General features: G+C 51.4%; 1 protein-coding gene across 2 annotated transcripts in view; it reads right to left on the bottom strand.

The window, feature by feature from the left end:
* Positions 1 to 1,340: 1,340 nt before the first annotated feature.
* Positions 1,341 to 22,211, bottom strand: part of MYO1D (myosin ID) — a 359,991-nt gene continuing 339,120 nt past the window's right edge. For both annotated transcript variants that reach the window (XM_032280908.1, XM_032280909.1), the window contains one exon: positions 1,341 to 3,602. In XM_032280908.1, the coding sequence (XP_032136799.1) occupies positions 3,446 to 3,602 (157 nt within the window). In that variant the 3' untranslated portion in view covers positions 1,341 to 3,445. The remainder of the gene's footprint in view (positions 3,603 to 22,211) is intronic.

Below are 22,211 nucleotides of genomic sequence, written 5' to 3'. Positions count from 1 at the left end.
TTACAGAGACCTCTTTTTGTGGGCAGGCTGGGGGCCCCTTTAATAAATGATTCATGCATTCAGAACATAATTGGATTTTTGTTATGGGGGAGGGGAGGACAGAGTTGGGGGCGAGGGCTTAACACACTAAGGTGATTAAGAAGGAAGCACAGGTTAAGTCAGCTTTGGTTTAGCGTCCGGCTGGGGCGGGGGCAGCTGTTTCCCAAAGGCTCCCGTGGCAGAACTGGGTGACTGGAACCTCCAGCCAAGGAGGGTCAGGCTCAAGCATGGCCTGGTGAGGTCTGCCAGGTGGGTCCTGCAGGGGCTTCAGGATCTAGACTCCCTGTGTTGAGGTGTAGCTCTGAAGCTGCTGCTCTCTCATATCCTTGGGCCTGACTCTGCCCCGAGCTCCCTTCCCCGGGGGCTCCCAGGCCAGCAGGGGTGGGCTGCTGTCCATGCCGGCCAACCCTGTGGGTTTAGGTCCACATGGGTTTCCAAGAGGGAGAAATCCAGCCCTGTGGCTTCCAGGGAAGTAGCCATCTCAGCCCATAATTGCAGCAAGGGTGGGGTTCCTACCAGCTCTATCTGTGCCTGTCCTGACTGCCAGCCTGAGGCTTGCATGTGCCACTGGCGTCAGCCTCAGGAAGAGGGTCAAGGGGACGCTGAACGTGGCTTTCCCCAGGCCCTGCTCCCTGTGGTCTGGAGCTGCCCCTAAGTGCTAGGAAAGCCTTTCTTGTCTTCAAGTTGGTAGCCTGGGAGTTGTCAGCCTTGTGATCAAGGCCACTTGCTTTCCGCAAAGCTACTCCCTTCATCTGAGTCATAGACGCTACCGCTGCATGTTCTTTTCTACCAAAGACCAGTGACTGGAAGCACCCTGGCTGCAGGAGCCTCGGGCGCTGGCCTTGCCCTGTTGATCCCACAGGGCCTCGCTCCCTTCCCGCTGGAGGAGCTGCTGCTGCCGCTCACCCTCCCCGCCGCCCCCATACTTCCTTTCAGCCCCTTTCGCTCAGCTGGCCTGCCCTGTCCCCAGGCTGCTGCTGTAGGTCTCCGAGCCTTTCCTTTCTACATACGTGCTTCTGTTTCAGTAAACACGTTCCCTGACACCAAGCGGTGCGCTTCCAGAAGCCAGGGCACAGGCCTCAAGATGGCGGGAGAAAGTGCTAGGACTCACCCCACGGCCTCCTCCCCTCCTCACACCACCTGTCCACAGCTGGCGCCTTGCTGGTTTTTTGTTCAAACGCCTCAGGCAAATTATCCTCCATTTTACATTATTGGTGCTTAATTCTCCCTTCTTGAATGTAATGGTTGACTTTATATAGGCAAACATTTCACAGTTTTCAGTGACAGATAAGCAAAACGCCTTTAAAAATAAGATTTAATGCTTTATTGCTCTTGGTGGTAAATCAAAATATGCTTTAGAAATAAAGTTAATTTACTGGAAAATAGGAGTTTTTGCACCAAACCATAAAATTGCATTTAATTAAATCAAGAGAACCCGCCATTGTATACAATCACTGTGCCCGCTTCCTTTCCCCTCAGTGCCCGGGACGCGTGACCCAGATCACACCCTACATTCCTGATCTTTTTGCAGTTGCCACTTACTGTGGCTTCTTTTAGTACATTGTAAAACAGTGCTTGTCCTGTGGCCTCAGCTGGGAGGCCCCAGCACTGGGGCTGAGGGGGCCCAAGGCACCATCCAAAGGCCGGGAGGAAGGAATCCAGACTCAGACCCTCCTCCTGCCCTCCAGCCTTTGACAGGCAACTCATTTGGCATGATCTGTTTTGGTGTGTTTAAAACATACATTTGCATGTGTCTAGTGCAAAGCAACAAATCTGGGGAAGTAGGTGGGAGGAGAGAGGAAGTTCCAGTTAGATGGTTCCACTACAGTCTACTGGTAATTGGCAAACTATGCGCATTGCTAACCTGGGCTGCCTATGAAGGCAACTGACCAGCATTGGAGAATACGAAAGGGTCCCAAGGACAGGATGCCAGCAGGATTCTTTTTGTTGCACACTGCACACAGTGCAAACATTTGGGAGGCAGGGGTGGGGCGTGGACCTGAGACCACGTTGCTGGGACCACTCTGGGGTCAGGCCCTTGGTCAGCTGCAGGAGGACGCACACAGGCACTTGGTGGGTTCTACTGGGTCAGGTGGGAGGTCAGGAGCATGGCAGGGCAGCGTCTGGCAGGAAGGGAAGAGCTTCAGTGCGTCTCTCTCTTGCACCCTGCCCACTCCACCTGAGGCGTGGGCTCCCCGCATCCTCTCACCACATGGGCATTTGCCCAGAGCCTCTCCTTCCCTCAGGGCCTTCTCAGCAGCAGAGGTTCAGTGGGGAAGGTGATCTCAGGAGGCCTCTGAAGCATACGTGCTTTTGCTGGAAGGAAACCCGCAAGCTGGCAGTGCTCCCTGGCACCAGGTCCACGGGTGCAGGCCCCAAGGGGCCGTGCAGGGTGCGGGGTGGGCGTCCTGGCCTGGCCTGCAGTGCCAGGACCCCAAGCTGTGCTGCAGCGCTGCTTTCCATCATTCCCTGTGCTTCGACCCCCCCCCACCCTCGCTGTTTCACCGAGTAGGAAACGCAGGGGGGAGGTGGCCCAGAGAGAAAGCAGCCCACCCTGAGGGTTGCCCTCGCCCGGCAGCTCCCGTTCCCATTAGGATTCCTGACCCAAGTGTGGTGACAGCAGGTATCTGATTAGCCACCCTGCAAACAGCAAAAGGGCCTACAAGAGGGCCATGGCCACAGGCTGTGGGTTAGGATGATCCTTGGAGCATGTCACGCTGTCCTCTCCAGAGTGGTGGTCAGAGGTCCTGGCAGGGGCCTTGGTGGCAAAGGGAGTCTCCTGGGGTAGAATCTGGGAAGGATGGACTCAATCCTGCTGGATGGGCTGTTTTGCTCCTGCCACTGGCTCCTGGCCGAGAGGCTGGCCTTGCGGGTGACTCTGCTCACCTGGTGGCTTTGGCTGGCAGCTGGGAGTTGGGTGGGGGGGTCCACTGAACTCTGAGCAGAGCCTCCCTGAGCTGGGTCCCCAGGGCTGGCTCACCTTGGGCGAGAGAGGTGGCTGTGGGGCTCCTGGCGGTGGGGGGAACTGTGTCCCCACCCCTGCCCTCTGCAGGGTCAGCAGCAGGGCACCTGCTCAGGTGCTCTGACTTGACCTGGCCAAGGGGTACCTGCACCAACTAAAGGCACCATCCAATTGCCTCTGGGGTGAGATTGGTCTGGACGTTAGCCCAGGGTTCTGGGCAGGGCACCAGGGTCTTTGGTTTATTGAGCAGGGACCATGGACAGTCAGGACAGAGGAAGATGATACCAAAGGCAGAAAGCCAGGAAGGAGACCTCACAGGGGAGGGCCTCCACTGGACGGGGCCCTCGCAGCAGGTTTCTAGCGGGAGTGAGCGGGAGGCAGCAGCTGGACTGGGACCCAGGACGCGGAGCGTGGCTGGGCTCTGGGCCAGGCCTCCGCGGGGCGTCAGTTCCCGGGCACGCTGAGGATGAAGCCCGAGCGGTTCTTGGTGAAGTCTGGCTGGGGCTGGTTGAGCCGCGTCTCCACGGAGACGGTGCACTTCTTCCCGTGCAGGCTGCACTGCACTGGGTTGGTGACGTTCACTTGAAGGTGGCGCTTCTCACTGTAAGAACCGAAAACACCAGACAGGCAGTTAGCAGGCGGCATGAGAACAGGGCACCTCCCCGGCAGCTCCAGGCCACCATCGGCTCCAGCTTGGCCCGCTTCCTCCACCAAGTGCCCTGAGGATGCCAGAAGGGCACCAGAGAAGCTGAGGTGATGTGAGTGTGGCACTGGCCGAGGCTCCGGCCCTTGGCTCCCGGTGCAGGGTACTGCACAGAGGTGGCGCGTGAGGTTGAACAGGCTCCATCAGGTCTCTGGCTGGGCTGACGACCAAGCCCCTGGGGCCTCTGGTGTACCAAGGCCGGGGTTCTGACTGACACTACCCATCCTGTGAGAGACCCGTGAGGCTGTGTCCAGGGTAAGTGGGCACTTCCCTGCCACACACCCTGGTGAGAAAGAGATGTCTCCTGCTCCCAGCTGGTCCCTGCCTGTCACAGCCCAGCTGGTGGAAGTGGGCCTGACTTGGGTTGCCCCAAGCGAGAGGCTGCTCTCATCTGGAACTGGGCTGTTCAGCTGGTGCCCACCCTGGTGGGCACAGAATAGTGCAGGTGGTGCCCCACTGGGGGCCTAAAGGAGCCCTGTGTGGCAGGAAGCCCCGCTGGCCTGGGAGCACATGAAGGTGGCCGCAGCCGGGCGTCCGGGCTCCAGGCGGGGTGCAGAGGCAGAGGCTGTGCTCTTCCTGCAGGGCAGAGCCAGGCCCTTCCTCCAGCTCCTCATGCCGCACTGAACACGCTAAGAAGCTGCTGCTGGTTTTTTTTGTTTTGTTTTTTTGAGACAGAGTTTGCTTTTTTTGCCCAGGCTGCAGTGCAATGGCACGATCTTGGCTCACCACAACCTCTGCCTCCCAGGTTCAAGCGATTCTCCTGCCTCAGCCCCCCAAGTAGCTGGGATTACAGGTGTGCGCCACCATGCTCAGCTATTTTTGTATTTTTAGTAGAGACGGGGGTTTCTCCATGTTGGTCAGGCTGGTCTCGAACTCCTGAACTCAGGTGATCTGCCCGCCTCAGCCTCCCAAAGTGCTGGGATTATCAGCGTGAGCCACCGCACCTAGCTGCTGCTGCTGGTTTTAAAAGCAGAAACACTTGTTGAAATAGGCTGGCCGCCTAACGTTGGCTCGCAATGCAGCACAATCCCATGCTGTACCTCAGACTTGTTCCTTGTTAGCTTTGAGCTGGGAGGGGAGAGGAGAAAGGACGAAGGCCTGCTGGCCTCGGAGCGTCTGGTCAGGACGGGATGGCTCTGCTCCGTATGCTGAAAGCCCTGGGAATTTCTCATTGCTCTCGGGATGGCGTCTGGGGCGTGGGCAGGCTGAGTCCTGCTTTGAACGCCCTACTGGACTCATGGAGCTGCTATTAGTGCGGGCAGTGAATGTTGAGCTGTGGTGTCCACACGGCCAAGGGAAGGCCAGGGCCAAGGCCAGCACACACAGAGCTTCTGCCCAGCCTGGAGGTGCCTTCACCAGGCGATGAGCACGTGAGGCAATTTCTAAGCACTGGCTGCCTGGGAGGTGCCACTGCTCAGAGGCTGAGGCAGCTCAAAGGGCCCCAATGTGCAGCGGCTCCATGGGGTCAGCGTGCTGAGAGCAATGGTGTCACTAGAGCACCCGGCCCAGCACATGCTTTCTGAGGACACCCGGCGGGCACGCCCCACAGCACGCTCCGGGGTTTCAGAAGTAACGTGCGGGGTGGGGTGCTCAGGGGCTGCGCTCACAGCTACCTCCTGCCTGCTTTCTCACAGACACAGGAAGAGACCCTGGTGATCACTTGTGGGCATTAGGTATCTAATACTTAATGTCTTGTGAGCTGCAGCTAAAACCTTGGCTTAGATAGCTATTTTTAACCAGACTTGGACATAAAAATAGCAGAGCCCCGCAGAGGCAGTGACTCAGGCCCTCTTCCGCTCCTGTGGGCACCAGGGCTGCTCTGCAGGACTGATGTACGGCTGTGGCAGCGGGGTCTAGGTGGGGCCCCTGCAGCCCTCGTGCTGGGCCAGATGCCTCCAGGACCAGGCTGGTCCCTGAGCCAGGGCGGCCTCCCAGCCTTCCCTTTGTCAACCTGGCATGGCCTTGGGTCCCTCTCACTGGACTCTTGTCCTCTGAGTGCCTCCCTCCCGACACTGGCAGTGGCCTACTCCTGCCCACCCTCGTAGTGGGCCTGTGCCCTTCCTGTGCAGGGAGTCCACGCTCTGCCCTCACCCTTCCCTGCAGAGCTGCATATACACAGTGGGTTCCAGAATCACCTGGTGACTCAGTCTGAGGGAATGGGCTCTCAGCATGCCACACTCCATGTCAGCTCAAAAGAACTAAGAGAAAATGGGAAGCGTTCGTTCACCCTGACGCTCCCATGTTCAGTTAGGGCGTGCTCCTCTCTGCAGGGCTCTCCTGACTCCCGCTCAGGAGGGTGGCCCTGCCTCCACCCTCCCTGCTTCCTTTTGGCTGTCTCTCCAGGATCTGCTCCACAGCCTTGATGCAGGGGTTCAGGCTGGTGGGAAAACAGGGAGGAGCAAATGACCGCTATAAAATGGCACAGATGCAATGGCTCACGCTTGTAACCCCAACACTCTGCGAGGCAGAGGAGGGAGGCTCGATTGAGGCCAGGAGTTCAAGACCAGCCTGGGCAACATAGACCATAGTGCAGGAACCCATAGTTCTTCTCTACAAAGAATAAAAAACAAACCAATTAGCCAGGTGTGGTGGCCTGTGCTTGTAATCCCAGTTCCCTGGGAGGCTGAGGCAGGAGGTCACCCAAGCCCAGGAATTCAAGGCTGTGGTGAGCTATGATGGCGCCACTGCACTCCAGCCTGTGCAACAGAGTGAGACCTTGTCTCAAAATAAATAAATAAATAAAACGGCACCCAGGGTATCATCCTCAGGGAGTTGCAGGATAAAAAAGCAGCCAAGAATCACTGCTCCAGATTCCTGTTTCCCACACGGGCTGGGCGAAACCTTTTTCTCCTGCCCTCTGTCGTCCCTGTCAGTAGGCCCTGGGGAATACATGTTGCCGGTGGAGGCCCTTCCTCAGGGAGCGTCCAGCAGAGGGAAGAGCAGACCATGCTCTGGGAGGTCCGAGTGATCACGCACGAGTCAATAGCACTCCCACTGTCAGGCCAGCTCCCCTCCCTACCCAAGGCCACCACGCTGCTGAAATGAAGGTTCTTGAATAACAAGAAGGAAGGCAGAAGTTGGACACTGGCCCCTTCTGGGCTGTGGCTGCAGATGAGCTGTGGGCCCCTGTCTCTCTCCCTGTCCTACTTCTGCTGTGCCAGCTCCACAGCTGCTCAGTCCCCTCCCTGGTGGTGGGTACTGTCCCAGGACAGCCAGTTGGTCCTCTCCTTCCCGTTGGCAATTCTGGCTCTCCGGCATTCCACACCACAGGCCCAGCCCATGGGGCTTGGTGGAGGGAGTGTTCCTGCCAGCTCTTCTCTTTGGGTGGAGGAGCCCCAGCGTGGCAGGAGACTCGCTCCAGTGCTGACACGCTGGCAGGGCTGCTGTCTCCTCTCAGCCCCACTTCTGAACCTGCCCCTCTCCTGGACCATGGATATTGATCTGGGGTGAACATCTAATTCCCACTTCCCCAAGACATCCCCCAACTCAACAAGAATCAGGGATGCTTTAGGAAAGAAAAGGTGGCATTTAGTGGAGGTACCCATACTTCCCTTCCCAGGACTTCATTTTCTAAGCCCACTTGAGATCTCTCCTGGCTCCTTCAAGGTCTTCATACAAGAGTGGGGCCTAAGGGTGGGAGAGTCTGGATTCTGTCCTGGCATTGCCAGCTTCCTGGCTTCATTACCTTGTTCAAGTCATTTAAACCTCGGTCTGGCTTTTACAACTGTCAAACATGCATCATAAATAATGTTCTTTGCCTACTTTGCGGGTGAAGGTAAACAGGACAAATATTTCATCGATCCATCAGTCAGCCATCTACCCTCCAAAGCTCCACAAGGACTGACTCCCCTGCAGGCATTGTGTGGGCACTGCAAACACAGAACCCAAGCTGGGAGCCAGAGGCAGGGGTCTTCCTGAGAGCCTGGGAAGCTGCCTGCCCTCATGCAATTTACAGTCTGAGGCACGCCAGTTGAAAGATGTGAAGCACTGTGTGTGAAACGTACGTGAGTTTCTTGCTTCACGGAAGGAATGTTCACTGCTTTCTCAGTTAAGTGTCAAGAACCTCCAAAAGAGATGGTTCAAGAGAGCTATCATTATTGAATCAGATTATGTTCTTTACACATTTTAACATAGCTCACAAAACCATATGAATGTTTCTGATTGGAATATTCACTTCCTAAATGTTTTACACCTTGTGGGGAGGGCCTAGGATTCTGATTCTGTGTTTAAATCCTACAAGTGGATCAGGCACGGTGGCTCACACCTGTAATCCCAGCAATTTGGGAGGCTGAGGCGGGAGGACCATGATGTCAGGAGTTGGAGACCAGCCTGGCCAACATGGTGAAACTTGGTCTCTGATACAAAAATTAGCCAGGCGCAATGGCTCATATCTGTAATCCCAGCACTTTGGGAGGCTGAGGTGGGTGGATCACAAGGTCAGGAGTTCAAGACCAGACTGGCCAAGATAGTGAAACCCTGTCGCTACTAAAAATACCGAAAAAAAAAAAAAAAAGATAATAATAATAATAAATTAGCTGGGCGTGGTGGCGGTCGCCTGTAATCCCAGCTACTTGGGAGGGTGAGGCGGATGATTGCTTGAACCCAGGAGGCAGAGGTTGCAGTGAGCCAAGATCGCACCACTCCAGCCTGGGTGACAGAGCAAGACTGTCTCACACACAGAAAAAATATTCTACACGTGTCAAGTGTGGTGGTGCACACCTGTAGTCCCAGTCACTCTGGAGGCTGAAGTGGGAGGATCGTATGAGCCTAGTTCAACACCAGCCTGGGCAACATAGTGAGACCCTATTTCTAAAAATGAAATTATGCCAGGTGTGATGGCTCATACATGTAATCTCAGCAGTTAGGGAGGTGGAAGCAGGTAGATTGCTTCAGCTCAGAGGTTTGAGACCAGCCCGGGCAACATGGCAGAATACTGTCTCTACAAAAAAAATTTTTAAATTAGCTGGGTGTGGTGGCATGGGCCTGTCATCCCAGCTACTTGGGAGACTGAGGTGGGAGAATCGCTCGAGCCTGGGAGGTGGAGGTTGCAGTGAGCTGAGATTGTGCCACTGCACTCCAGTCTGAGCGACAGAGCAAGACCCCATCTTTGGAAAAAAATAAAAAAAATAAGCAAACAATCCTACAAGTTTAATGGAGCATTCACATCACAGGTACTGGTCTCCACTTTTAGAATGCAAGGTCCTGGCGAGGAGGGGAGGTGTCTTACAGAACTCCACGCGTGATGCTGCGCTGCATACAGGGGAAGCGCCCAGGTGCTGATGGGCAACGCTGGCCAGGCCATGGGTTCTGGACTTGCTGGGTCCGTGGACGGTTGCAGGCCTCAGTCCATCTGCTGTGTAAATGGCTCTCCCAGTAACACAACTTCGTCTGCTCACTTTGTCAACTTCACACACTCACTGCAGCCTCATGAATGAGGAAGATAATGGGCATGACTGGCCAAGATCCTCCTGGATGGAGACTCGCCCAGTCCATGAAGTTCCTTCTAAAGGGAAAGTGGCCAGAGCCCTGTGAAGCAGGAGGGTCCTGGGAAGGAGGCCTGCTCCTTAGTAGAGAAATACTCTGTTTGCTGCCTTAAGTGACATATGTCTGGGTTCCTACTTTTTCCCCTGGCACAGCCCTGGGCAGCCCCAGCCTGCCTGGTGCCCAGCCTGCGTGGTGCTGCTGTGAGGTCTGGGCAGAGGAGGGGGTCGAATAACTTCGTGTGTTGAGTTATCACAGAACAAGGGCAGGAAGAACCAGCCTTCTTTTCTGGGGTTCGGCTGAGCACTGCCCAGCTGCCACTCCACACTGCCATCAGCAGATAACAAAGTCAGAAAATTAGATTGAGGTTGGCGGCTTCTCAGTAAGTTAAACATAGAACTGCCATATGACCCAGCGATTCCACTCCTGGATATATACCCAAAAGAACCACGAACAGACAAAAGCTTGTACATGAATATTCACAGGAGCACTGTTTACCCTGTGATGTGTGATGATGACGACGTATGATATAGGTATCATCCACAGTTCCTAGCTCGTGACTCCCATAACCGTTGTTAGTCTTTTGTTATAACATTGGGGTGCTTTAGGCCTCAGAAGCAGGCCTCAGGAAGCAAAATCTCTCTCGCTGACCTTCTCTGGCCCAAGTCAGTTCTCTACTCTGATTGTGAGTCCTAACACCCTCATTCCCGAGGGGGTCCTGCCCCACACCTTGGAGGATGGAATGCTGCACGGAGAGGCCAGGAAGGATCTGAATGGAAAGGCCTTGGTCGGTTTAGATCAGTCCCTTTTGGCCAATCTCATTTCAACAGAGTTGTCCATGCTTCAATCATGGACAGCCAATGGAGTCTCCATAAAAAACTCGAGAGGGATGGGTCTGGAGCTTCTGGAGAGCTGGGTACATGGAGACTGATGGGAAGGTGAAGAAGAGCCCATCCACATGTCGGGAGGGTGGGCATCTTGGGACACTTCCACACCTCCCCTGTGTATCTCTTCATCTGCTATTTAACTGTATCCTTTAGAATAGCCTTCTTAATAAATTGGCAAATGTAAGGAAGTGTTTCCCTAAGTTCTGTGAGCAAATTATTCAAACCCAAAGAGGTGGTCCTGGGAACTCCAACTTGAAGCTGGTTGGTCAGAAGTTCTAGAGACCCGATTGGAGATCCAAGATGGCCAATTAGGAGCAGCTGGGGATTGCAGCTGCCAGTGAAACCATGCAGGGTGAGTGGATCCTGCATTTCCAGACAGATTTCTATTGCCCACAGACCAGGAGATTCCCAGGTGGAGGAGCCCCATGGGTTGCCAGCGCAGCTGTTTTGGCCGGCCTGGCTGTTTCGGCCAGCGTGGCTGTTTTCCGCACAAAGTACACGGGTCGGGGTGCCATTTTAGTTGGCGATTGGAGCTCTGGGGATAGAGAGTCACCCATTTAACTGATTTAAAAAGGGGGACTGAAACAGGGAGCCAGGCCAGGAGATTCCCGGGCAAAAAAGCACCATGAATCTCAGCGTGGCTGTTTCAGCCAGCGCAGTGGGTCACTGCACGGGAAATCACACAGATCCCGGTGCCTTTTCAACAGGTGACTGGAACACCTGGGAGACAGAGTCACCTGTTCAACTCAAAAAAAAAAAAAAGGGCTCCAAGGCAGGGATTCAGGTGATCAGGCTTGGCTGGTCTCACCCCGACAAAAAAACAGCAATCTGAAACGTTCTGGATTGAGAGTTTCACAGCAAGCACAGCTGAACCCGGGACGGTCCAGCTCTGTTGGGGAGGGGTGTCCACCATTACCGAGGCAGTCCACCACTGCTGAGGCAGCCCACCATTACAGAGAGAGTCCGCCATTATAGAGGGGGGCCGCCATTGCCGAGGCAGTTCTAACTCTGCCCATATAAACAGGACTGCAGGGAATTCCACACAGCAGCTGGGCGGAGCCCACAGCTGCTCAGCAATGCCTCTGCAGGCAGACAGTGACTAGGCTGCAGGTGATCCCCAGGCAAGCAGGGCCTGGAGTGGACCTCAGCAGTCCTACAGCAGAGGGGCCTGAATGTTAGAAGGAAAACTAAGAAACAGAAAGAAATAACGTCATCATCAACAAACTCGACGTCCACTCAGAGACCCCATCTGAAAGTCAACAACTACAAAGACAACAGGTGGATAAATCCACAAAGATGGGAAGAAACCAGTGCAAAAAGGATGAAAACACCCGAAACATGATGCTGAGTGAAAGGTGGCAGACAACAGGCTACATATTGTATAATTACATTTATATGAAGTAGCCAAAAGAGGCAAAGCCACAGAGATGGAAACTGATGAGTGGTTGCCAAGGACTGCAGGGAGTGGGGGCGTGGAGGGGCTGCTTAAAGGGCATGGGGTCTCCTACTGGGGTGATGAAAATATTCCAGAACTAGGTAGAGGTGATGGCTGTACAACATTGTAAATGTACTAAATGTGATTAATGATACATTTTATGTTTTGTGTATTTTACCACAATAATTTTTTTTAAAGGATATGGATTGATCTAAATAAAAAATAAGAAGTTGCCTTTAAACCATGTTTTCTCTCCTCATCTCAAGTTTAGCCAAAATAATTTTTTTTTTTTTTTGAGATGGAGTCTCGCTCTGTGGCCCAGGCTGGAGTGCAATGGCGCGATCTCGGCTCACTGCAACCTCCGCCTCCTGGGTTCAAGTGATTCTCCTGCCTCATCTCCCTGTGTAGCTGGGATTACAGGCACCCGCCACCACACCCAGCTAATTTTTGTATTTTTAGTAGAGATGGAGTTTTGCCATGTTGGTCAGGCTGGTCTCGAACTCCCCACTTCAGCTGATCTACCTGCCTCGGCCTCCCAAAGTGCTGGGATTACAGGCGTGAGCCACCACACCTGGCCTATCCAGCACAATTTTAAGACCAATAAGAGATTTCTTGTGCAGATCCTGGAGACAGAGTGCAGCAGGGCCAGGGCAGGAGACAGAGAAGATGTTTGGGGTCATGACTTCTTTCTTGTCTGAACTTCACCATGCTCTGGAAATCCATATAGAGCCAGAATTCTTTCCTTATTTTTTAAAGAAAAGGGAACTCTGCATAGATGGAGGCAGGGCGTCTCCCTATGAGGGTGCGCCAAGCCAAATGACAGCTGCCGAGGGAGGCTGGCTGCGTGGGGGAGGGATGTTTTTCCCTCCCCATCTTCTGTTACAGGATTTAATGGCTCAGCAAACTGTGGAATTTGGGGACTTTCATCTCGTTTCATCTGTTCCAAGCCATCACTGCAGGCAAATGACCTTTATCAAATTACTTTCCTTCATTTTTCATTTAGACCCTTGTCTTCTGCTCTTACAGAAACCCGGTAAATGCAGGACTTGATCCATGCGATGGACAAACATGCTCCTTCTGCCACCCGTGCCTTCACAGGCCCTGCACAAAGCGGGACAGGCCACTACTGTCCAGAAGGTGAATCAGCCCAGAACACATACTCTCCCATGCCGGCCCTGCTCAGCTGGGCAGTGCGGAGTTTTAGGCCAAAGCCAACCAAGAAGGCAGGTCCCAGGAGGTTGCAGGCAGCCTGGCTCAGCTCGGATTAGGAGACTGTCATCCGCTGGCCTGCCCTGCCCTGCCCTTACAGAAGTCAGGCAGGACTTGAAGAAATCAGTGAGTCACTGTTCCTCTCAATGGCACTCCCTATGAGAGTGGGGGTGATCCAGGTTCTAACAAATGCACTTCAAGGGGAAATGCAGTGGAAGTGGGGTACAGTGTAGTAACTTGGTGAGAACATTTTTTAGGGTACAGCAAGGAGTGCCTGAGAATACTGTGAGGCTAACGCAATGCTCTCTCATGTTTGGTAACAGGATGCGGTAGGAGGAATATTGCCTCACACCAAACACAGACACGTGCTTTTCAAAGTGGTAGTAAATGCATTAAATGCTTCCTGAGAAACTCCAGAGTCACAAAGACAGGCCCCCCTCCATCTGGATGTCACCAGGACATAAATGCATGCTCTCTGGCTCACACTGAGGACAACAGCTACTGACTGGGGCACCAGGAGCTCGTGTCTGCGGCTGTTTACTCTGCGTTTCATTTCCTCCAAGAAGCAGGTCCCTCTGCTGCTGTCAAACCACAGAGGGCATCTCTTTCAAAATCTTCCTTTAGGAAATGCTACTTCTGTTTTTGTCAGGGTCGAGTGGACACTTTTACCACAGTCACCTATCAGGGGAGACTATGAATTCAGCAACCAGGCAAGTCCAGGAGAGGTGGTGTTGTGCTTCCTAGCACACTGAGTCCATTCTGGGTCTGCAGCTGGTGAGGAATGGGGCAAAACTATTTTTATTTGGAAAATAAAACTTTTCTTTTGTCATCAACCGGCTGGGTCACGTCTGGGTGTTGCCGGCAGCCAGCATGCGCTGAGACCTCACCCAAGCCTAGTGTCTGCCTCTCCACAGCACTGAGCCGACCTGGGTTCCAGGCCCGGGGCACGATCCACACTCACCCTGCTTGTGTCCCCAATACCACTGCCACCACCCTCCCAGTCTGGGCGCCTCTCCCCCATGGCGCTCTCCTCATGCTGCCAACACCCATCCCTCCCATGTTCTCTCGCAGTGACTCATAGAGCACCCAGGGTGAAAGGGGCACTGTCCAGAGAAAGAGAAATGTGGCAAAGGCGACCTGGGCCCGAGCTCGTGGAAGCCAGAGCTCTGCAGGAAGCACCTGCTGCATGGAGGAGGGTCACCGGCCCTGGATGGCTGGGGTGGGCTTCCCACAGGAGGTGACACACAGACTGATACCTCAAGAATAGTGGTACTTTCGCAGGCGCTGTTTTGGCTTTGCTTTCTCACTCCTTAAATATTGCTTTATCTTCAGCCCCTTTCATTTTATACATTACTTCACAGTGGCATCACTCAGGCCTGTGGTTTCAGTGACAATGACCCAGTCAGTGTCCCCTCTCCTAGCATGAGGTCCATACATGTATTTTCAGCCACTTCTTAGACAAGTCCCGGAATGCTCTGCAGACAGCTGAGTCTTCATATGCCCAAGGCTGAGCTCATCCTCTTGGCCCCTCCCTCAAACTGCTTCTCTCCTTCCATCAAGCCTGTGCAGTGAGAGGCGCTGTCTTCTTGGTCATGGAGGCCAGAGAGCCGGCAGGCAGCCCAGCTCCCCCTTTTTCCACTGCTGACAGTCTCTGAGTTCTACTGATGACACATTTCGTCTGTGTTCCCTGCTGAAGCCCCAGACCAGACCCTCTTTCCTGCTTCCTGATTCCTGACACTGCCCTGATTGGATTCTCTGCCTTCAGTCTGCCCCAACCCCGTGTGGAAGCACGTCCTCTGCACAGTCATCACAGAGATCTTTTAAGGGCACAAAAGACCCTGCTGCTCCCCTGCCAATATTTCTGCCATTGTCCCCAGAGCTTTAGAAGACCCTCCACCGCTGGCACCAACCCCAGCTGACCTGGGTGTTTGCCTGCCAGCCTCTGCTCCATCTCGGCCAGAGCATGAGGCTCTGCTGTGCAGCAGGGACAGGGCTGTCAAGCCTGGCCCTGGTGAGCCTCTTCCTGTGCCGAATACAATTCTAAAGACAGAAGATCTAAAATCCAGCTGGAGGTGACAGGAAAGAACAGAAAACCTCCATGTATCAGAAGAAAGGAGAGGGTGTGAAGCCAGTATGGGAGGAAGGTCAGGCTGAGGCTCAGCTCTGGGAGGTGCCAGCCTGAACAGGAATCATGCCTGGGGCCACATGCAAGGGAAAGAGGACCGAGGCCCTGACCGCAGGCTCCCCATCTGTAAACAGGATGCCAGAAGAAGTCTGTCTTTCAGCCTGGCAAAGTGGCAAGAAGCCACTGGGTGAGAAAATAAATCAACAAACAAATTTTCAGCAAAACCCAGAAATCTTACACTTTCCTCTCTCAACCTCTTGAAAAGCAAATCCACTGCAACTCACCTAAGGCAAAGAGAAAACCTTAAGAATGCCCAGAGAGAAAAGACATGTTACTTGTACAAGAACATATAGTGCAGGGAGATAACAAACATACAGACTCTTCCAAGGGCACAAGGAAAAGAACAGTCAACAAGGAATTCTATCCCCAACCTGTCGCTGGAGGGGGGGCGGGGTGCGAAACAAAGGCTTTCTCAGCCAGGTGGGCGAGGTGGCTCACACCTGTAATCCTAGCACTTTGGGAGGCCAAAGTGAGAAGACTGCTTTAAGCCAGAAGTTTGAGACCAGTCTGGGTAACACAGCGAGAGCCCATCTCTAAGAAAAAATAAAAAATAAAAAAAGATGGCCGGTGCCGTGGCTCACGCCTGTAATTCCAGCCCTCTGGGAGGCCGAGGTGGGTGGATCACCCGACGTCAGGAGTTTAAGACCAGCCTGGCCAACATGGCGAAACCCCATCTCTACTAAAAATACAAAAAAATTAGCTGGGTGTGGTGAGCTACCCAGGAGGCTGAGGCAAGAGAATCCCTTGCACCCAGGAGTCAGAGGTTGCTATGAGCCGAGATTGCGCCACTGCACTCCAGCAGGGGCGACAGAGTGAGGCTCTGCCTCAAAAAGAAAAATGTCTTTTTCAGACAGCAAGTACTCTGAGAGTTGGCCAATCTTGGCTGTCTTGTAAAGAATTGCTGTGGGACACTGCATTAGGAAAGACACTGAATCTAGAAGGAAAGAGCAGAGCATGAGGCACAATGAGGCGCAAACAAACAGGCCAGCATATGAGCAAACCCAAACGCACATTCACCATGAGATACAAGAAAATGGCTCATTTGGAGGGTTTAAAACACTGCTGAACTAAACTCCTGGATAATGGCAACATGAAAAATGGGGTGGTGGTCCCAGGAAAGCATTCAAAGGTCCTGTCTCATTTGGGAGGAGGGCAGGGAGACTGATGAACTTCAGGCTCCCTTCAGGCAAGCTCAGATGCAATAATAACAATGATAATACTAACGATAGGAAACAGATACAGTAGACTGATGCGCAAATCTCAGAGCAGTAGAAGGAAGGGCATAAAACAAACCTGATCTATCAGATAGAAGGCAGGAAAGGGGAACAAAAGTAGTAAAGAAGAAACACGGGAACAAGAAGGCACAAACTAATAATAGAATAAGTACATTTAAATATAAAAATGAGCACAATAAATAAACCTAGATGTGCAAACCTCTGGCTAAAAGGGATTTCTCAGATTTCATTTAAAAATGCAGTTACACGCTACTTATAAAAGACAACATTTAAATCATGATGACACTTTTAAAAAGGTATGGAATATCATATATAAATCAAATACCAAGCCGGTGAAAGCATTGCTGGGGAAAAAGCTCATTAGAGACCGGGTGTGGTGGCTCCTGCCTGTAATCCCAGCACTTTGGGAGGCTGAAGTGGGAGGATCACTTGAGCCCAGGAGTTTGAGGCTGAGCTATGATTGTGCCACTGCACTCCAGCCTGGGCAACAGAGTGAGACCCTGTCTCAGGAAAATAAAAAAAGCTCATTAGATAATTGTTTTATTTATTTATTAAGGAACAGTTTACCAAGAAGATACTCTCATATATATGATTTACAAAGATAAAATAACAAGTCCACAATCATAGTAAAAATAAAAATAGGCTGGGCGTGGTAGCTCATGCCTATAATCCTAGCAATTTGGGAGGCTGAGGCAGGAATGGGTTGCTTGAGTCTACAAGTTCAAGATCCTTCTGGGTAACATAGTGAGACCCTGGCTCTACAAAAAATAATAATAAAAAAATTAGCCAGTTGTGGTGGCAGACGCCTATAGTCCCTACTCAGGAGGCTGAGGCAGGAAGATTGCTTGAGCCTGGGAGGCTGAAGACGCAGTGATCTGTGATTGTGCTACGGTACTCCAGCAGGGGTGACAGAGCGAAACCCTATCTGAAAAAACTCCCAAAAAACAAAAAACTTGGGTGTATGTGTGTGTATTCACTACATTCAACAATTAGATTGCACACATTCTTCTAAAGTACACACAGAACACTCACTAGACCACAGAAGAAAGTTCAAATAACAACCTAAGAATTAGCATCATATAGAAACCATCTTCTGTGTCTCCAGTGCAGTAAAATTAGAAATCAAAGGAGAATAAAATAACGATACAACAATAATACTATGGACTGAATTGTGTCTCCTCCAATTCATTATGTGGAAGCCCCAGCTCTCGACACAACTGTATTGTGAGATCTGGCCTTTACAGAAGTCATTAAGGTTAAATGAGGTCATAGGAGCAGGGCCTTGTTCTGACAGAAAGAAGAGAAACCAGGGTGCTTGCTTTCTCCCTCCCCACCATGTGAGGACTCAGAAAGAAAGCGGCAATCTGCAACCCTTGAAGAGAGCTCTCACCAGAATCCAACCACGCTGGACTTTTATCTGGGACTTGTGGTCTCCAGAACTGTGAAAACATACATTTCTGTTGTGTAAGCCACCCAGTCTATGGTATCTTTTTTTGTTTGTTTGTTTTGAGACGGAGTCTTGCTCTGTCACCCAGGCTGGAGTGCAGTGGCATGACGTCTGCTCACTGCAACCTCTGCCTCCCTGGTTCAAGCAATTCTCCCGCCTCAGCCTCCTGAGTAGACAGAATTACAGGCACGCACCACCACACCTGGCTAATTTTTGTATTTTTAGTAGAGATGGGGTTTTGCTATGTTGGCCAGGCTGCTCTTGAACTCCTGACCTCCAGTGGTCCACCTGCCTTGGCCTCCCAAAGTACTAGGATTATGGGCATGAGCCACCACACCCAACCAGTCTGTGGTACCTTGTTATGGCAGTCTAAGCAGACTAAGACAAATAGTAAAACAGTATACAGTACTTATGAAGTGCCTTATAGATATACATTCATGGACTTATTACAGCACGAGGTGAACTTCCTTCTCAGAAGAGGAAATAAGAAGGTCCAAAGAGCCTATGGACCTGCCTGCCCAAAGTGATAGAGCACAGCCAGGATTTGAACCCAGGGAATCCCGGCCGTAGCCCAAGTCTTAACCTTTATGCATCCTGCCCCTAAAATAGCACATCATTAGCCGTGTTCCCTGTTTGCTGTGTGCTTCTGAGCTCAGTGATGCATTGAGCACTTTCATGTCCCTATCAAGAGCTCCTGGTGCAGTGTCTGATGCAAAATAGGAGTTCCATAAATGTCTATAGAAAGAATGAATGCTTACAAAATGACATTAAGAAAGCAGCTGGGGCTAATGTCAACACAAGACATGTCTCCAACTGGGAGACATGAGGCTGGCCTCATGCATCTTCATGGCAGTGTTGTTAGGAAGTGAGGCAAGTGAGGCGGAGCCATCAGTGAGCTGGGGTTGAACACAAAGGGTCAGGTGGGGTACATGTCCTAACCTGGTACCCTGTTCTGTGTAGGGGGCTGTTTAAGTGTCGAGTGTGATGAAAACATATGAAGAGGCACTAGGGACACTCATTGTTCAAGAGATGCCTTTAGGGAACTGAAGAGCCCTTTGCAAAGTGAGTCATTACCTTGCCTTATAAACCCAAACAGCCCTGTATTAGGTGCTGTCTCCTCATTGCTAATGAAGTTCTCAGTGAAATAAAAACATTTGATAGGAAGGAAAACATTTGGACTGATGGGCTTTGGAAGCACACATGTGAGGTTAGAGAAGCTCTGGGAATTGTATCTATGAACATGTTGTCATTTTTATGTCCTGAGATTCAACGGAGATGAGCAGACACTGGCTCCATGCAGATTTCTCAGTAACAGCTTCAGAAATGTGGGCAGATATTTCCAATGATTACTCTGTTATTTGCTCGCTGGGCCTGGAGCTACTCAGCAGCCTGCCTTGTGGAGTTGTAAGGGGGTCTTGGATTGAGGGGAGAAGGTTGAAAATCACTGTCATCCATTTATTTATTAAGAATTTACTAGGTACTGTATTAAACATTTTACATACATCATTTCATTTAATCTTTATCAAAGCTGTCATGATGGGGAAAACTGTCATTCTGCTCACTCTATAGATGAGAGAGCAGAAGCTTAGAAAGGTCAAGCTCCACACTGAAATGCTGTTCTAGCTCTTGTGTGGAGCAGAGCCTCTGCAGCATGGAATTCTTTAAGACCAGGTGCTTCTGAGTCAGAGGAAAAGGCACTTTGAACCTGCTGTAACGCTGCTGAGGTTTGGACATTCTGACCCAGACCCTGACCCCTGCATAGGCACTTGCACCACTTGTATGTTTTCCTGGCTGGCATAGCTTGTTTCACTCGTTGGCCTTTGTCTGGCCAGAAGACACTGATGTTTCCAGGCACAGATGTTTCCAGGCTGCTAAAGAAAGGGGCACTCTCCTGGTGCTTGGAGAATTTGCATGTATTTTTTACTATTCTCTAGTGCACATCTTTGTCTTGACTTTCTAGCCGCAGTCCCTGAGGAACTCCATGGAGACTCCTGGTTTCTGTTTTTGTCAACCAAAAGGTTCCTGTGCTGCAGGCTTCCCGTGGCCAGGTGGGCCAGGCAGGGCCTCCGTGTGCTTGAGGTGGTCTGGCAGAGCTCCCGGGAGTGGCCTGGCGACTGCTGCGTCGGTTCTCTGCTTCGCTTCCCTCCACCAACACCAGACTTGGAGGTGGTGAGGAAGCTGCATTTTGCTTTGTATATTTGGAATCTGGACTCTTCAAAGGGTGTATTTCTCTGACCCAGCCAAAATGTCCATATTAATACTTATGCCAGGCATAATGAAACCTTTTAAAACCAAAGTTAGAGAACAAAACTATACCCACAGCTCCTTCAAATATGAGGGAAGAACAACAACCACCAAACAAACAAAAAGAAACGAAACACCACCAAACCAAAGCAAACCATGACCCTTTCACAAAATAAATGAGACAGCAGCTGTAAGCAGACGGCTGGGGCCACCAGTGGGATGCCTGGGGCCTCCAGCGGGATGCCTGGGGCGGCATCTGACCCTCAAGAGGGCAGTGGGCTCTGAAGCCTTCAGATCCTCCCACATCAATCAGAGGACATCTGTCCTTTCCTCCCTTCCTCTGCATATCTCTTCCTTCTTCTACCCCCCCCCCACACTCCTTAAATTTCTCTCACTGTTCCTTTCTTTTTGAAGTAGCATCTTGCTACTCTGTCGCTCAGGCTGGAGTGCAGTGGTGTGCTGATGGTTCACTGCAGCCTCAATCTTCTGAGCTCCAGCAATCCTTCCACTTCAGCCACCTGAGATGCTAGGACTACAGGTGTGTGCTACCATGCCCAGCTTAAAAATTTCCTATAGAGATGGGGTCTCACTATGTTGCCCAGGCTGGTGTTCAACTCCTGGCTTCAAGCGATCTTCCTGTTTGGCCTCCCAAAGTGCTGAGACCACAGGCCAGAGCCACAGTCTAGGTCTCCCCTTAACTTCTCATCTCTTGATGCTCTTACTCTAATGTCTGCAGGGCTTTATTTTACATGTTTGAGAGAGGTTTTCGCCTTTGCTGTATTGAGGTTTTTTTTTTTTTTTTGACATCTTTGCTACTTCCTGCTTATATTTCTGTTCTCCTCTCTTGACACTTCTGTTAACAGCATTTCCAAAGTTAGGGCCATCTGTGAGTACCAATGTTTATTTTCTATTCACATCATTAATGAAGGTGCTAAATAAGACTGGACTGAACATGCACCAGCACCCGCACCTTCCTCTGAACAGATGATTTTTAGTGGTTTGTCTGGAACACCATTAGATATCTGCTTATTCAGCTCACCATTATCAAGAAGCATTTAAGTTTATACTTGTGTGTACCTGTGGGTCACTGGATAGAGGAGTTAACAGGATCCCAGTCCCTGCAACCTGAGAATCGAACATTGAAAGCAGTTAGCAGCTACACACAAACACACTGGGGACATATGTATTAAAAACAGAGCTGGCCGGGTGTGACGGCTCATGCCTATAATCCCAGCACTTTGGGAGGCTGAGGCAGGTGGATCACCTGAGGTCAGGAGTTTGAGACCGGCCTGAACAACATGGTGAAACCCCGTCTCTACTAAAAATACAAAATTAGACAGGTGTCGTGGCACATGCTTGTAATTCTAGCTACTTGGGAGGCTGAGGCAGGAGAATTGCTTGAAGTCAGGAGGTGGAGGTTGCAGTGAGCAGAGATCACACCATTGCACTCCAGCCTGGGCAACAAGAGCAAAACTCCATCTAAAAAAAAAAAAAAAAAAAAAAAGCCCATTATGAAACATCTGCATCTTCTCTTCTGGGATGCATGATAAATAATAAAATGGCCTCTGTTCTCAAAAAGCTCAGAGCCTTGGGAGGGATGCTTCCTGAGCTACTAACTATATCAGCTGCAAAACAGTCAGCATCACAGAAGGTCTAGAGTGCACTAAATAGGCCCAGGGTGGAGCGAGGTGTCCAGGACTTCTGCCTACTCCCTGCAAGGGTGTGGCCTCTTGAGCTGTGTCCTGGCTTTGCTATGCAGATTCATCACTGGAATAAACTAGGCTCTCAGCACTGGGTCCAGAGCATGTCCTGATTTCTCGCCCTAGTGCTACTCCCCACAGATAGGGATAAAGACAGAGCCACTGAACAGGGTGCTGAGGGAGAGAGCCTTGTGTGCCAGGGCTGTTGGTGACTCACCTACTTAGCCAGTGTCTCTCCTTCCTTTAATAATGTTCCTCAAGTTCTACCTGTCCTTTCTCCCTGAAGCCTGACTGGGCTTCCCCAGCCACAGTGGTCTCCAAGACCCTACAGACAAGAAGGCACTGAGCTGCCCTTCAAGATAAGTGGGGGCCACATCTCAGGCACCTTGAAGCCTGACCATGCCTGGCCAAGGATACTTGAGGAGAGAAAATAGATAATCCTTTGTTTTCTTCAATGTGTTTACCAGTAACTGAAATTGACTTGTTTGATACTTGGCTGGTTAATTGTCTCCTATGGCTTCTATCCCCTGCCCAAAGGTGAGCTCAATGGAAGGGGGGAACTTGTCTGTATCCCCTGTACCTAAAAGAGGGTGTGGCATACAGTAGGTGCTTAAGAAAGAGCCCCTACATGAAACTGAGATGAAGTAGGTGGTATAGCAAATAGACTGTTGACTGATGGGGGCA

Source organism: Sapajus apella, unplaced genomic scaffold (assembly GCF_009761245.1).
Source record: "Sapajus apella isolate SASKATOON/1434 unplaced genomic scaffold, GSC_monkey_1.0 scaffold12, whole genome shotgun sequence".
In the NCBI taxonomy this organism is placed as follows: Eukaryota; Metazoa; Chordata; class Mammalia; order Primates; family Cebidae; genus Sapajus; species Sapajus apella.
The sequence above is the reverse complement of the archived record's forward strand: the minus strand, read 5'-3'. Positions and strand labels throughout refer to the sequence as shown.